Genomic DNA, 17,017 nt, shown 5'->3' on the forward strand with positions numbered 1-17,017 from the left:
CTATGATCCTTTGAAGGTAATGGCCATATCTTTCACCTCAGTAAATAGTGAATGAGGACTTCTACAGTTATCAAGTATTTATGAAGCATTGTGCCCAAGAAAACTTTCTTAGTGCTACTTAAGGGTGCAGCATCTACTCTTTTACAAGTATATAATTTTGAGTTTGTAAAAATATTTACTACCTTCATTATGATTCCCCCAATAGAACTTTATCTGTAAGAAATGGGTTTAAATGCCACCCATGGGAAAAGAAATAGAAAACTTAACTATTTATAAATTATATACAACTGGATAACATAACAAAATAAAATCACAACTAAGACACCTACCTGATAACCTACAGATTCCTCCAATTTTATAAACTAATAATTGTCTTGAATCAATGACTATCCTCAACTAATGGTACTGAATAAATAGCTTCTCAGTTGAATGATCCATGCAACCAACTGTAATTAGTTTCTGCTGTCATATCCTTTCTTACAAGGAAGTCAAGGGCTGTGAGTCCTCAAGGTCAATATGCAAACACATCAGCCCTGTTCTTGATCTGTGCTGTAAGGGAGTGTCCTCAAATCAACCTTTCACTACTACCCCAGCCCCATCCCATTTCCCCACCCCTAAGCCTAGGAAATTGTGCTGGCTTGATTATTATTTTTTTCACTTACAACATTAAAGAGTTTTAATCCATGCTTTTCCGGAATCACCTACAATCCACCCTATAGCATACTGAAGCATGCCCCTGGTAGTTTATCACAGTACAGTAGGGACTGGCATCTCACACTTTTTAACCTCTGGGTTGGCTTACCTACCATTACCTTTCAGATCTCTGGCTTTAGGAGATAAACTCTGAGTCCTGCTGCAACACTTAACATTTCATTAAAAATTATTCTAGATGAAACAAGAATTAGACACTGCTTTTCAAGTCTCCAAATAGCATACAATTCCACATGACAGGATGTGGAAAACAGAGCTTTAAGCAGGCATAATTGTTAATGATTTCTTAGATCAGTTTTATTTATAATCTATGATATCTACACTAGACTTCCCAAACCCTAAAATATAAAAAACAGTGAAAATTGTTATACACAGTCTACTCCAGACTGAAAGGCTAAACAGTTTCAAAACTATCAACGTGATTATTATTATTATAACACATCAGATAAGGTCATTGCTCTACTTAGAAGTGTTACTTTTTCCCTGTCCTCCATTCTGAAGGCCAACAGGAGTTGATGGCAGGACTCTAAGCCACACTGCTTCTAGCTTTGTCTCAGCTGCCAGAACACATCAAAGGCCCTAAACTTAGGATATGTGAGATTTGCACTATTGCCTCTGGTTAAAAATGGGCTCAAAAAACCATCCCTTGACTATTCCATTTAAAGTTGGTCCCAACTGTTTCCTGGGATATCTCTAGAACCTACCAGTACCTGCTCATTACAGATATATTGAGTGAATGATCCTGCTGCTATAAAGTGGCTGGCGGTAACAGATGAAGTCCATGAATACACAAGAGCTAAATTCCACGCCAGAACGCTCTGGGTACAAGGTTCATGAGTTTGAGCAATGATCCTTAAAGACTCAGTCTAGACTCATTGATCACGTTGTTTATTTAGGTGTCAGGAGGCCGATTATAATCACACATGGAGTGAATGAAAGTATCACAGCTCGGGCTAGATTAGTAAGTCATTTTTCTTTCTTCTTCCTTTACTGAAAAACACAGTGTACAATATACTTTCCTTCCTAGAAACTGTCATACTGCCTACTATTAATGTCACTTTTGCCTCTGATGGTGCAGCCAAGTTTTAAAACCAAACCAAAAAACAAAACAAAAAAAATCAGCAGCAAATGAGGGGAAAAAATGTTTACATACCTGGCACTGAGATCTCATTGATACAAATTTATAGAAGAAATTTAGTTGAAGCCAACTTTAACAAATTTTGTTTTAATGAATTAACATACCTTGCATCAAGCTGTAACCGAGTCTTTATAAGCCAAATGGGGTTGGTCGCTGTGATTGCGGTAAAACCTAAACAAACATGTTTAAAATGAACTCTGGTAAAAATTAAGAACACACTATTAACTTCAAGATTTTAAAAACTATATAAATCTATATTAAAGAAAATAAATATTTAAACTATCAACTGATGTATGCTTTACACTTTTATTTTACAAATCCATTCAACCATGAACATTTGTACTTTTTATTTCCAAATCAGTCTCAAATTCTGACCATAACTAAAAGATTCTTTTAAGAGCAAAATATGATTATATATAAACTCCTCTTCCAACATATTCAGAATATCCTATGGGTGGCACTCTACTCTCTAAGCTAAATTCAGAAACCCATTTCTACAAAGAAACATAGAAATTTTGTGTATTCTAGGGCTTTTAGCATGCAAACTCTACAATAGCTACTTGGGGTCCAACTAAATCACAAACCACTATGTTCAAAATGGAGTCTACATAAACGTCAGCATTTACCAATATCTGATCTTAAGTTGATTGTACAACAGAAAGAATTGTTGTTTGGCCTTGTGAATACTTTATATAAGCACACAATTACTAATACTCTTAAAATAATGGTATCACAGAGATAAGGGTTCTGTTAGGGTTAATAGGACAGATCTATTTTTCATCCACTTAAAAACATACAAAAACTTAAAAGTTCAAAAAGTTACAAATCAGAACTTCCCTCTTACTTTTATAGACACTGAAGAGAGAAACTTAAAGTAGAAGGTAGTTCTATCTTACTTTAAAACTAAAGTACTATGTATTAACTATCAAGAAGGGTGGTCCCCTAAGATGGCTCATTCCAGATAGTAAAGTAAGATCTCTGGAACAGTATGTTTCTAGGCTAGTGCATATCTTTTACTTGCTATCTTCCTAGTGCTGTGGGAAAATAGCAGCACATGAAATGCAATCTTGATGATGGAAATTTATGAAGATTGCTTCATCTATACAAAACAGGATTTTCATATAATACTTGTGAACACTTAAGATCACTACACAAACTTGATATAACTTACATCAACCTACATTTATTCATTTGGCCTTTAAATTCAGTGAAAACTTACATGCAGAAATGTCTAAGGATCTTAATTTTAAATACTTGCTATCAAATACTAGTGGGTCAAGCACATTATTTTTAGAAAGGTTTTGAAATATAACCAGCACACTTAATATTAGTAAAGTACTTTCAGGAACAAAAATGCTGTGGTACACTTAGGAGTAATTTGTTTTTTTAGTTAACATATAGTGGAGAACTAATCATAAACCTTTTTTCGCTTTCAAAGTTAGTATGGGTATATCTACAAAGGCAAAATAATTTTACTGAATTGTTTACAAAGTAGAATTTAGTCTCACAGGTTCTTTTCCCTTCTATAATGTCAGATAATTTAGCCAACTCAAATTTTACTCCCTTAATCCACTATATTAATACTGTGGAAACAGCCAGATGTTTCACAAACAGATGCTCAGACTGACTCTATTATCAAGCAAAATAACTGAAATAAGTTTGGTTTAATAACTCCTTCAATAATTTTGTAATGATTATATAGTCTCCATTTCTCAAGTGCTTTTAATACTACATACATACATAATATAAAACTAGGAAGGGACCAACAATTTTGTAAGCATCAGCCAGTACTAGAATAATAAAAATTTAACGTGTTGGACAGGGTGTCAGGAAGATGTTTCAAATAAAAAGTTCTTTTCATGCATATATTCTTGATAAAAGGAAAGAGAAGAAAAATATGAAACCAGATCAGTTTAAATATTTTGTTTGGAAAAGATTTTTCTTGCATGTTGGCTTAACTGAGAATAAAGTTATGGAGTTCAATTTTTTTTTCTCTTGAACCCCATTCTTCTCAGTGAAAATGTCAAACTAAAGATATTCAAATTATATTCTAAAGCAAATGTGCACCTGACATCAGAATTCTGGTCATAAGCCTAATTTAATGATTCTTTACTTTAAACTTAAATATGTGCATTAGCTAAATGTTTATACAGTAATATTAGGAGTTTATTAGTAAAAAGCTGCTCAGCAGCACAAACCAACAAAACACTCTGCGTTACTCATGGTTTTTATTAATTATTATGTGGAAATTTTAGGAAAAAACCATTTGCTTTTAATTAAATTTTGAAAGCCTAAAACTGGGAATGCTTATATCCAACTTTTAAAAGAGCAGTCTGTCTAGGTAAAAATCTCATTCAATTTATTATACTTTACTTGAAAAGAAGATGAGCATCAAAGCTTTTTTTTTAAAAAAAGTAAAAGTTCTATGTCTAAAAATATAAGCTCAGGACCCAAGCTTATTAACACTCTTCTAAGTCTCAAATTCCTCAATTAGAAGCTGAAAAAACCCCCATATGTGTAAACTTTAAAATATTACAACACATATTTATAAATATTACTAGGAATAAAATTTTAAATACCCATAATGCTGTGTACATGTTAATAAACTAAACAGGAAGCAAACAACAGGTATTTCTCACTTAACTAAAATTCATTTCCAGACACAGATTGACCTACGGAACATGACACATTAAAATTTAGGTAAGTGAGAGAATGTCATCATCTTATATCTATACAGCTTGTGCTTACTACAGTTGGGGCTCAACTCTCCCAGTAACAAGCTAGTTCTTAATAAAGACACTAGCCTAACTGCTAGCAAACCATTAAGTTAGACAAAAGAATCAAGGCATAATCCACAGGTTTTTAGCTATTGGTCCTTTACCAGTTCTGGTCCTTGGATTTTATGCTATTACATCCTCTTAACCAAAGACACTCTAAGTATAAACTTATGGAGACAGTATTAGGCTAATTAAATCTAGAAAAATATAATCTATTAATTCAAAACATGAAACAAGCAGGAAGAAATAAAAATTTATTACTAGCTTAGAATTATATATGGTAAGGCAGTCTGAAGTTGAGAAACAGTCAAAGTTAAACATATCTTCCTACTCCTTTTAAGACAAACAAAGATACTGGGGATGGTGCCCCCGAAATTTAGAAACTTCCTATTACTTTTTATTTTGACATTTAAATTTTGTGACATTTTGATAATATGCTATTTCATATTAATATTCTGAGCACCCCATTAAACATTAAAACTGATTTAGAAGTATATGAAGAATCTACCTGTAGGTTAAGAAGAATTAATGTTGCTGCTCCACAGTCAGTTAAAGCAAAATGGCAGTATACTGGCCATACTATTAGTAGTATAGTTAATAGTTTATTAGAAAGTTTAAAAAAAACTTTTAAAATGCTATTTTTAAAGTTCTGTTTCATCTAATATTCCATCTGATAATGTAAACCAATTAAAAACCAGATTAACAGAAATCCTGGTTATAGTAAACTTGCTGAAAATGTCTATTTCATTAAGTGAGTGATACCTGTAGTATTGCATTTTCAGTACTTTTTATTTCAATTAACTTCTGTAAGAACAAAGCCCACCTAACCTCCTAAGAAAAATATATTAAAACTACTAAAAAAAACCCCCAAAAAACCTAATTAAAACAAACAAGATCCCATATATTCTTGTCCCATATTTGGAAAGTAATGGTAGGTATTAAGATCAATGTTTTTGTAAGAAAGTAGAAAGCCAAGTATCAACAGACAAGAGAATAGAAAGCACTGTATTAGACTTTTAAAACGTTATGCTAAGCGAAGAGAACTACTGTTTTTTTTAAAAGCTGTCGAACGGCATGATACCATTAATAGCCATGTAAATCTTAAATACTGCTAAGGAATTCTTTGGAGGTCAAGGCTACTACGGCCAAGCTAACGACCCCAAGCTTTTAGTACACGATGACTGAAAAGTTACCCAATTCTTCCTTCTAGAAGGAATATTATAAAGGAATCAGAATTAAAGTTTTATAAAATAGATAATGCACACACAAATTCAGGAAATAAAAATTCATTTCCCGCCTTCTATTAATTCCACAGCTATTATAAATTCCCAGGGTGTGTTTCTTATAACTAGAGGCTGCAAGAGATGCTCAGATCAGTACTCACGAGGTTTAAGTTAGTCCATATTTCTACAGGAAGTGACCTGCGGATGGGGAGCATGAGATGACACGATCTCACTCTTTTCTCGGGAGAAATGTACAGTAAATGCCTAAAATAGACACAGGCTTTTCTGTATCATAACAACAAGCAGTGACCTCATCAGAAACATGTGTACAAAATGAATCCCATTGGAAGGATTTGAGAAATATTTACTGTGAGATCTAACTTTTTGAAAATTTTAAGTTAAAAAAGAAAAAGAAAGGAATATAAGAATGGGCCATAATTTTTTTTAAAAAGTACCGAGTACTGAAAATTCTGCCATCTGTAGCAGTTTCAGAGTCCAAATACTTACCTAAAATAAGATCAATTTTGCCTTAAAGAAAAAATGCTAACCTTGTCAAAGGGGAATCTAAGAAAATATTTAGAGGGGATTATCATATCCCATTTTCCTACCATTCTACCATGCTCAGAGCTGAAATCACAATTTTCTATTCCTTAACAATCAGCCTACTTAGTAAAAAAAAACAAAAACAGGGGAGTTCCCTGGTGGCCCAATGGTTAGGACTCGACATATTCACTGCTGTGGGCCCAGGTTAAATCCTTGGTGGGGGAACTAAGATCCTGCAAGCTGCGCAGCATGGCCAAAAGAATTAAAATTAAAATCAATAAATCAATAAATCAATAAATAAAACAAAAATAGAAAATTCAAGTAACTTCATTTTGTAACTGTAATTTTTTTTAAAAAATAAAGTATAGGTGGCTACAATAGTACCTTTCACCTTTTGCACTATGATCAGTAATATTGCACATCCATTTTTATGAAATATTTTGGATTATTTTGTATTCAGTTTCTTGTGCTCTACAAAATAAAAAAACAGGAAGAATGTTTACATACAAACACACAAAACGTCTAGCCATCCATTTGGCTAAATAAACTGCCATGGACAAATTATTTAAAAGAATATTTTATAATGCAAGACAAAATTTCTACTTAATGAGTAAAAATTTAACCTTTAATAATAAGTCAAATAGAAAATGTATCCTGAAAAATAACAGTGAATGCTATAAGCAAATAAAACCCACTAGGTATGTAGTAAATGTTAAACAATTACATTGTTGGTATTGAAAAAGTTAAGCAATCACTGTGTAAATATATAATCCAATAAAAATCAGAATTCATTTCTTTTAAATCTGTACCGTTGTATAGAAAAGTATATACAACCCAGATAAAAACTTTTGAAAATTGGGAGTTACTATAAAGAAGAAATGTAATACTATTTTTTTTGTATACACGCCTGTGTCCAGGTGTATACAGAGGGATACGCAAATTCATTTTAACAAATACACACAGAAACTCTCAAGAAAATAAATACCCTCAATAGCTAAGACACACTTAGTCTGGCAAATGTCATACGGGGAGGGGGTGGGGGGGAAGGCAGATAAAACAGAGTCACCATTACTTGATTTGATTAAATAGCCTCACAACTGGAAAAAAATTTTTCAATGTATGAAAATTCATAGCTCAAATTGAGAGGTTTACAAATTCTTATACTATTCCCTTGAAATACTAAAACAAAAGAAAACAAGATGGCCTTTAAACAAACTGTCCTTTTAATTAAAAAGGTTTAGTATCTAAAACACTCAAGTTCGTATTAATAAAATACAAAATGCAACTGAATTGAGGTTACTTGGAATAAAAACTACGTACAAGGTATGTTACTAAAGCTTAATCCATGTGCTACTTGATGTGGCAGAATCTTGCAGACACTATCATTAATGGTGTATTTTAGTGCATTTTTGACGATAAAGTGACAAGGTTAGCATTTTTTTTGAACAGCCAGTTGAAAAACAAGTTTTCACATGACTGCCTCTAAGCACTTTGCATCCCCAATTCACATTTTGAAGATCTCTAAAAATTATCCTGAAGAAAAACCAATGCAGTCTGGTCTAGACTCTTATAAGAATGAAAGGAGCAAAAGGCTACCTTAAGTCTGCATGGGACCATTCAGCTTCACCAACCATGTAGCTATGTATAAAAACTGCAAAGCTAAATGTTATTGCTTATGAATAGTGCAAGGAAGCTCTGAAGGCATAGTTCCCAGAAAAATCTAACTGCAAACAAATGGAAGAAGTATTTTCAAATTACACAATAAATGAATAGCGCAAGACTCTCTGAACAAGTATAAGACTATCAATTTACCAAAATTCAAGTTGGGAAATAGTATCAATGTATAAATAAAAACTGAAAACTATGAGTTAACATTTGTACACATTTGAGAAAAAAAGTACAAAATGGTAATTCCACTGAAATTCTCTGCAATGTGATACAAATATAGTAATAAATTCTGATTAGATATGCCAATGAAAAAAGATGTTCCAGTGGGAATTAAGATATTCTGAAACTCTAAATTTGTAATACTGAATATATAACTATCCTCAACTTAAAATAATTGCTTACCTACTTTCTTGGCATCAATTCTTTCAAAAAAGAAAGATTAACATTTCTTTACAATTTTCTGGGGTTAAGAAACAAAAACATGAACACTGGTAATCCAGAAATATATTCTTAAAGACCCTAATACAGTGGTTATGTAGTTTGAAATTAGCCACTAACTTTACACTCAAATTTATAGAGGGAAAAATCATATCTAGTTGTATTCAACATCTGTAAAAGTACATTAAAAAAAACTCTAGTTGTAATTAGATGATCTCTGTGGTATTAAAGAACTAATTCTCAGAACATAAACCTATGTAGAGCAACCCACTCATTACAAGAATAAGGTAATGGAGATTCACATAAATTACCTAACTTGCCCAAGATCTCTCTTCATTGGTAAAGAGTATTTCACCACCTTGATCTTTAAAGCTTTACCTTCCAGCTTTAAAACTTCAATGAGTCAGTCAACAATTACTAAATATAAAAAGCCATGAAAATAATTTTTAAGGTACATGCTATTTATTATATGGCTATTGACCTTTCAGAAATTAGTATTTCAAACTTACTCTTAGTTCATTAAGTATGTGGTTGAAATTGATCCAATTTATTTCTAAACAGAAAATGGTTAACAGTTTAAGGCACTCATTATTAAGCATCTAATTGAAACTCAATATACTGATCAACAGTTGACAAAAGTAGTTATAATTTGCTTTATAAAGCCACAGCATATTTTGGAAATATGAGACATGGTTAAATATAGAACAAATCTCAGAAAACTATAGAGAATTTTTCTAATGAGAACCAAAGGTCATGGCTTTGTCTAACATGCAGGGCAGCAAATGATTCCAGAACCACACTAGTCAAACCAATCTTCCAGTTTATCTTTAAGGCAGTGCAGAGGCCCAGGACTAGTTGTTTTAATTCAGAATCATATAGTCTCATCAATGATGATAGAAGAGTTCCTGGAAACATTTCTAGAGCAAGCATGTACACATATCTGGTACCTACATTTTGAGTGTTATCTTAGTGCGATTTATGTGGAACGATAAACATATTTTTCAATACATACGTTGCAATAACTCTGAATTATCAATAATATATCACTCACAAAAATTTCAGCATTTGAGCACAGGACAAAATGAATACTTTACCAAGAACTGCCGGCACATTTCAGACAGAAGCCAAAACATGCAGCAAAAAGGGAAAAGGCACTAACAGAAATTGAGGAGAAAAGAGTAAATTACAGCTCTGTAACTTCTAAGTGTAATTATGGTTGGATTCTTAAAACTGTTAAAAGTGATCACTAAATATTCAGTGTACTACACAAAACAATGTAAATATTATATTACCTGCATGCTATCACAAACTCCTAAATACCAAAATGCCAACTCACAAGATTTTACATATACCACCTAATCAAATTTACTGTATACTAATAAATGTAAAAATCATGTTTACAGATGCTAATCAATGAAAAGCACATTAACTGCCTTAACTTTACAAGGTTAAATTCATCAAAATTCAATATTAAGTCTCTAGGTGTCAGAAAATTTTTTGTCTTTTAATATCATATATTCATACCTGCCATTGCAGCTGAAATCATGTGTACCTGGGTAGAATCAGGATCAAATAAACCATTCAACTTTTCCTTGCAGTTTGAATAAGCAGCAAAGTATATTGCTCTAAAATAAAGATTTAAATTTTGTCAATAAGCATGTTGCTTAATTCGTAAGATTTAAAAGACATATAAATTGATCTTTATTATTCCAGAAATCTAAAAACATAATGCCTTAGTTTTTATTTACATTCTCATGTAACATCACATACATATTTCTTCATGAAGACCATGAAGTACTTTTTGTATCAACTCATTAAAGATAAAGCATCCTCAGATAGTCCTACCCCAATAATCCGACAGCAACTAACTGAAAAAGTATAAGACTTTGGCAGGCCTATGTAATGTTAATAAGGCTAAGTTAAATACACTGAGTTAAGTAAACGTGATATGAGTACTTTATGTTTTTTTGAAGAGAGGAAGGTAGAACTGACTCAAGTGATCAAAGTATATGTTAAACAATTTTGAGATTCTGTGCTATATACCAATCTATACTACACAAAGAGTAGTTCACAGCACCCTTTAAAAGAACAATTGCAAAAGAAATCAGTCCCATCAGGTCAGATCTTGTTTCCTAACATTTGTAAACATCCCATTAAATTTGTAAATATTTTCCCTGTTAACTCATTGACTGTGACTTCATGCATCCCAACTACCTCCTCACTGTTGAGCTTTCCAGGCATGAGTTGCTTGCTGTATCAAATATCCTGCTATTGCCCAACAATCCTGATTATCTGTCCAATAAGGGGAAGAGTAAACAAACAAGTAAAAATGGGGAGAGTATCACTGCTGTGCTTTTTTAATGTGCTTAAGAAAAAAAGGAAGTTAATATGACTGAAAATGAAACATTCTACTTCACGAAAAAGAAAAAAAAAAGGATACATTGAATGATACCAAATTAGCAAGGGGAATAAATAATGCATTACTAGAAATGAATAAGAAAAAAAAGCATCCTAATGAGAAAATGGGCAAGGAATATACATAGGTAATTCACAGAAGAGAGATACAAATGACAAATAATTACAAGAAGGAGGACATGAAAGCAACAAAATAAAACAAATGTATATTTTAAAAAAAAACAGTGAAAAATCATGTTTAGTCTATTTGACAAGTATTAAAAGACACGGATAGTAGCCAACCCTGGTAAAATGTGGATAAAGAGCAACTAATTCCCTATCTGAGAATAAAAAGATGGCATGCCTTTTCAGAAGGCAATTGAGCCATGTTCACTAAGTTTAAATGTTCATACGTCCTTTTATCCAGAAATTCTACTTTTCGTTAACTATCCTAAAGAAAAATACTTGCTTAAATACTCAAGGATAAAGGTACAGCTATGTTCACAAAACCATTGTTTTTAACAGCAAAAATCTGGAAATAAATCTAAAGGGTTATCAATAAGGGATCAGTCATACTATACAATTTTTAAAAGCTTCACTTATTTTCATGGAGAAAGCTTCAAAACAAATTTGGTGAAACATGATTCAATTTACGTAAATAATAATAAGTCTACATATTATGCATTTTATGTGCGTAAGCCAGAAAAATTAATGGAAGACTATAACCAACTGCTTATCAATGGTGGTTATGTATGGGGAGGGAAGAGGAGTAACTGTGGAAAGGGGCACACGGTGAGAGGTGATGGGTTTAAGGTAATATGTCAAGCTTTACACTACACTTTTTTTAGTCTTTACAATGAGAATGAAATTTTGGATCATTTTTAAACAAGAAAGAGCCCATAAAAAGTTGAAACCCAATAAATAAGATATGGATCTACTACACTGTTTGAATACAGAGAGCTGGGTACACATTTTCACTCTGAATGTGAACTCTGCAGTGTTCTATCATGTGAACTCTGCAGTGTTCTATCATGGAAGAAGTCAATCTAAGATAAAAAGAAATCATAGAGAAAGGCCTTTTGGCCTTTCATCATATTAAGGCCTTCTTGGTTTTTTGAACTTGGTGCAAAAACTGCTTCACAATGATCTCACTAAGAGGTCCTCTGCACCTGCACACGGTACAATCTGCCTATCCTTTTAGATGGCTACTGATACTCATTTGTTATACCATAGTGCTTTATCTTGATTTCTTTTCAGGATCCCCCCTCATGAAGCTTGAAACAAGAAAGACTACCACAATTTGATTAACTTAAATGTATTTTTTTTACCTGGAAGGGGCCACCCCCACTAAATTGGGGCCTAATCCTCTAAACAGGGAACGAGGCCCTTCTTTTTCCAAGATCACCCTGAAAGAGAAAAATATTATTTAGAAAGAAATGTCCTTCAAAGTGTGGTACTTTATTTATATAGCAAATGTAGAGTCTAAATTCCCCATGTTTGCACTATAATATGTTATACTCTTTTGTCAGTGTTGCTCACTTACAAAAATCTGTTTTTCTTGACAAAGTATAAATTAATAAAGATTGATAACAGATTTAGTAGCAATAATAAAAAGAACTCCTTTCAGATTCTTTCCTAAAAGTTTTCAAGACATAATTATCAATATAGATTTCTACATTTATTTTCATATGATCATGCTACTCTTATCTTCAATCTCCTCCATTTTACTACCTTTACCAGCAAATTCAATTCCCAATTAGAAATGTAGTTCCCTCCTAGTATTTGAGGTCCTTTCCTTGATATTGGACAACTCCCTCATACTGCAGCATTATCTTATCCAACCATTCCAGTGAAATGCCATGGCAAAATTGATCACCCTAACATCCTTTAGGGTACTAAAATGGTTAGTCTGCTACTATTCCTTCCTCTACTTAGTTAACATTTACTATATTGAATAGGTACTGTATAAAGACTAAGCAGAGTAAGGAGACAGAAAAGAGGGTAAGGCCCCTGCCACTGAGAAGTTTGCTATCCAGTCGTGGAAAAAAGAATTATATTGAAATAAATAATTTAACAGACCATATCAATAAGCAAATACTATACAAGCTAGATATATATGCCCAGTAGGAAAAGGAACAGAGTCATGTCCAAGTCATGGAAGGCTTTCTGAAGGTGAGTTACTAAATGAAGTTTTGGAGTAAGAAAGAAAGATTGAGGAAGAGTAGGTATTTTAATTCAGACTTAACAGACTGCGCCAGTGGTTCTGAAGCACCTGTACACTTAAGAATGATCTCTTGAAAGGCAGCTGAGCAGAATGGTTAATTAAGGGCCTGAACTGTGGGGCCTGACTTCCCAATATAAAGAGCTCAATTTTGGTAAGTAATGACTTTTATCCTTATTTTCATCAGCCGTAAACAGAGAAAAACAGTACTTTTGGGGGAAGGGGGCAGGTAGGGTGGTGGTTACTATAAGGAATAAATAAGTTAATTAAAAAAAACAGCTTAAGACTTCCCTGGCGGCACAGTGGTTAAGACTCCGCCTGCCAATCCAGGCGACATGGGTTTGAGCCCTGGTCCGGGAAGATCCCACATGCCATGGAGCAACTAAGACCGCGCACCACAACTACTGAGCCTGTGCTCTAGAGCCCGTGGGCCACAATTACTGAGCCCGAGCACCACAACTACTGAAGCCCATGTGCCTAGAGCCCGTGCTCCGCAACAAACCATCGCAATGAGAAGCCTGCGCACGGCAATGAAGAGTAGCCCCCGCTCGTCGCAACTAGAGAAAGCCCGCATGCAGCAACGAAGACCCAACGCAGCCAAAAATAAATAAATTAAAAAAAAAAAGAGCTTAAAAGAGTACCTGGCTCACAGTAAGCACTTGATAACTCTTACTATTATCATTATTACTGGAGCATTTGCTCAAAATGCAAATTTCTTAGATCCCACCCTCAAAGTATTCTTAATTCAGTAGGTACAGGACAGTGCCCAGCAATCTACATTTTTACCATGCCACCAGATAACTGACACAGGTGATACAGAAGCACTTAAAAAAGAAAGAAAGAAAGAAAGAAAATTTATTTGGCTGTGCCAGGTGTTAGTTGCAGCACACAGGATCTTCACTGCAGCATGCATGTGGGATCTAGTTCCCTGACCAGGGATCAAACCCAGGCCCCCTGCATTGGGAGTGCAGAGGACCACCAGGGAAGTCCCCAGAAGCACTTTTGATAAAACTAGATTAGACAGAAGCAGAATTAAGAATGACAAATTGTAGAGCACATTTTGAAAATTTCCTTGTTTGCTAGCCCTTTCTGTTAATAATCCCTTTGAGAAGTAAAAGAAAGGTAAGTGTCCTTTAAAAAAAAACACATTTGCAAACACTCACAATTTTGCATACAATTTCACCTAATTTACAGACCTCTTGAAGCTCATCCAAGAGCCCCTAAGAAATTGACAAAGCCTGGGGGGAATTCCTAAAGTTCCAGGTTAAGAAGCCATGAAACACTTCATAGCCACTAGGATGGCTATAATCAGAAAGACAGATGGAGTAAAACAAAGGTTGGTGAGGAATTTTATTTTATACTTTATTTTATTTTTTGGCAAGAACTGGAAATCTCATTCATTGGTGGTGGGAATGTAAAATCATGTATCCACTTTGGAAAACAGTTTGGCAGTTCCCTAAAGTGTTAAATATAGTTACCATACAACCCAGCAATTCCACTACCAGTATATCCCCCAGAAAAATAAAACATGTGTTCCTATAATGGCATTACTCGTAATACTCCAAAAGGGGAGACAATGCAAATGTTCATCAACCAATGGGTGGATAAATAAAATGTGGTACGTACCTATACAATGGAATATTTGGCAACAAAAAGATATTTGTTACAACGTAGATGAACCTTGAAAACATACTAAATGAAAGAAACCAGTAAAAGACCACATACTATATAATTTCATTTATGTAAAGTGTCCTGAATATGCAAATCTATAATGACAGAAAGTAGATTAGTAGTTGTTGCCTAGGGCTAGGGGAAGAGGAAGAGGAGAAAACAGGAGTGACTGCTAACAGGAAAGGGCTTCTTTTTGTGGTGGTGATGAATATGTTCTAAATTTAGAGTATGGTGATGGTTTGAACAACTCTGTGAATATACTAAAAACAATTGAATTGTACACTTTAAATGGGTGAATTTTATGGTATGTAAATTATCTCTCAAGAGATGTTGGGAAATTAAAAACCAAAGGAAGAAACCATGAAACTGATTAGGACAGAGCCCCAAAATAGGGAAAAAATGGAAATAAGAGTCAAGAGAGTTTAAGGCAAGAGAATGCAGAGTCGGAAGCCATCTGGACACCGATGACAGGTGAAATATTAAACTGACTCTTAAATGAGAAATTAAAACAGAGTCCAGAGGGATTCCTACAGTTCCTCTGAGGAAAGTCAGAGAAGGCAAAACCACTGAAAAATAGAATTTAAAAAATATAGTATTGTCACAAAGGTCAAAGGAAGAATTTTAAGAAGAGGAGCATTACATTCGGTAATAACTGTCAAAATCATGATATTAAAATACTCTATTATTAAGCAGATAGAAGTATGTATCTACAACAATGGCATTTTAACCCCAAATTGTTAACAATTTTATTCTACCTACTCATGTACTTAAGTAAATTTGAAAAAAGAAGAGAGTGATGAAATCTTTTGGTAGTGAAAAACACACAGTATGAGTTTACTTGCTACTACAAAATAAACACTACTGAACTAAGCTCAAATAGATTATGTCCCAACTGAGCTGATAAGACAGACACCCAGGGCATTCAGTTACATATCTAAGTTTAAACATATAAAACTCAATTTCAATAGTTTTGAAATTTCAAATCTAATTTGTAACACAATGAAGTATGGTAAAATGTAAAAACACATCTTTTTCAAACCATTAAGAAATGCCGATCACTGAAGTACATTTTAAAATCAGTAGAACTCTGCTTTAAACCTTAGTTATATTTAGGTCATATAAAAATCAGACTGACATTAATTGGATGTACTTACTTGTGTGAGCACTTTGAAAATTAAAAATACACATAAAGAGTTAGCATTTAACATGATCACATTTCAAAAATAAATGAATTTATTTAAACAAAACAAAATACCTATAATGTCTTGAGAAAATAAATCCACTGGATAAATGTAGAAAAATACTCCAAATACACATGATTTGGAAATAATATTACATTTTATCCAACGTACATATTATCCAACTTACTGTTCCTCTCCATTAGGGATTATTGTTTCTACTGAATTTATGGGAGTAATTCTGTCATTAAGTTTGTAAAAACCTTTTTAAATATGGCAGAATATAAATAAACAAACATGGGCATCACTAAGGTAAAGCCGACAAAAATTCATGAATACTGTGCTCTCACTTTAGACAATGGAGAGGTCCAGGAGACACTACTCGATTGACACTGGCTCCAGCCATGGTGTTCAGCTGAACTTCAGAGATATAAAGTGTCACAGAAGATGACTGCAGCCGTGTTTTTACAACTTCCAGTGGACATGTCAGAATAGCTCCCACCGTACCACCACATCTACAAAAAAATGCAAAGAACAAAACTTATCTACTTAATTCACAAATTAGTACACATGCGCAGAGCTATGAAACAAAGGAACAACTGGGGCTTTTTGAAGGTACTAAAATTTACGATTTTTGAAGACTAAATAATTTTTTAAATGTTTCACTTATTTGACTGTATACAAACACCTTTAGTAGTTAAAAGTAACTGAGCTTAATATCTACCTAGCAAGAATAATTAGCTGAAGATTCCAAACAGTGGGTGTTACTACTGAAATTTACTGGTACGTCACATCATAGCTTTTAAACACTGTTCTAGGGCTTTATTTGGTACTCCTTGCCCAGATATTACTTGTGTTGAAACCTAGACCATTATTTGAAGTATATCCTATTTCTCAAACTCCTATCTTATCTTTCAAAATTCAAGAAATGGTCTTGAGAGCAATATGAAATAAACCACTGATGGATAATCATACATGTCCCCTTATTTTAAATATCCAAATACTCAGAGGCATTTCACCTACAAATAAATACAGAATTTGAGTCTCAAAATCTG

The 17,017-nt window shown here is 33.4% G+C and overlaps 1 protein-coding gene across 2 annotated transcripts in view; it reads right to left on the reverse strand.

The window, feature by feature from the left end:
* SLC25A36 (solute carrier family 25 member 36) overlaps nucleotides 1–17,017 on the reverse strand; it is a 40,935-nt gene that overhangs the window by 7,139 nt on the left and 16,779 nt on the right. Inside the window, exons 2-5 of one of the 2 annotated variants that reach the window (XM_060149732.1) lie at nucleotides 16,313–16,477; nucleotides 12,221–12,298; nucleotides 10,023–10,123; nucleotides 1,954–2,020 (exon numbers count right to left, since the gene is read on the reverse strand). In XM_060149732.1, coding sequence (XP_060005715.1) covers nucleotides 1,954–2,020; nucleotides 10,023–10,123; nucleotides 12,221–12,298; nucleotides 16,313–16,477 — 411 coding nt within the window. The remainder of the gene's footprint in view (nucleotides 1–1,953; nucleotides 2,021–10,022; nucleotides 10,124–12,220; nucleotides 12,299–16,312; nucleotides 16,478–17,017) is intronic. The other variant, XM_060149733.1, reaches the window with a different exon arrangement.

Source organism: Lagenorhynchus albirostris, chromosome 5 (genome assembly GCF_949774975.1).
Source record: "Lagenorhynchus albirostris chromosome 5, mLagAlb1.1, whole genome shotgun sequence".
Taxonomy (NCBI): Eukaryota; Metazoa; Chordata; class Mammalia; order Artiodactyla; family Delphinidae; genus Lagenorhynchus; species Lagenorhynchus albirostris.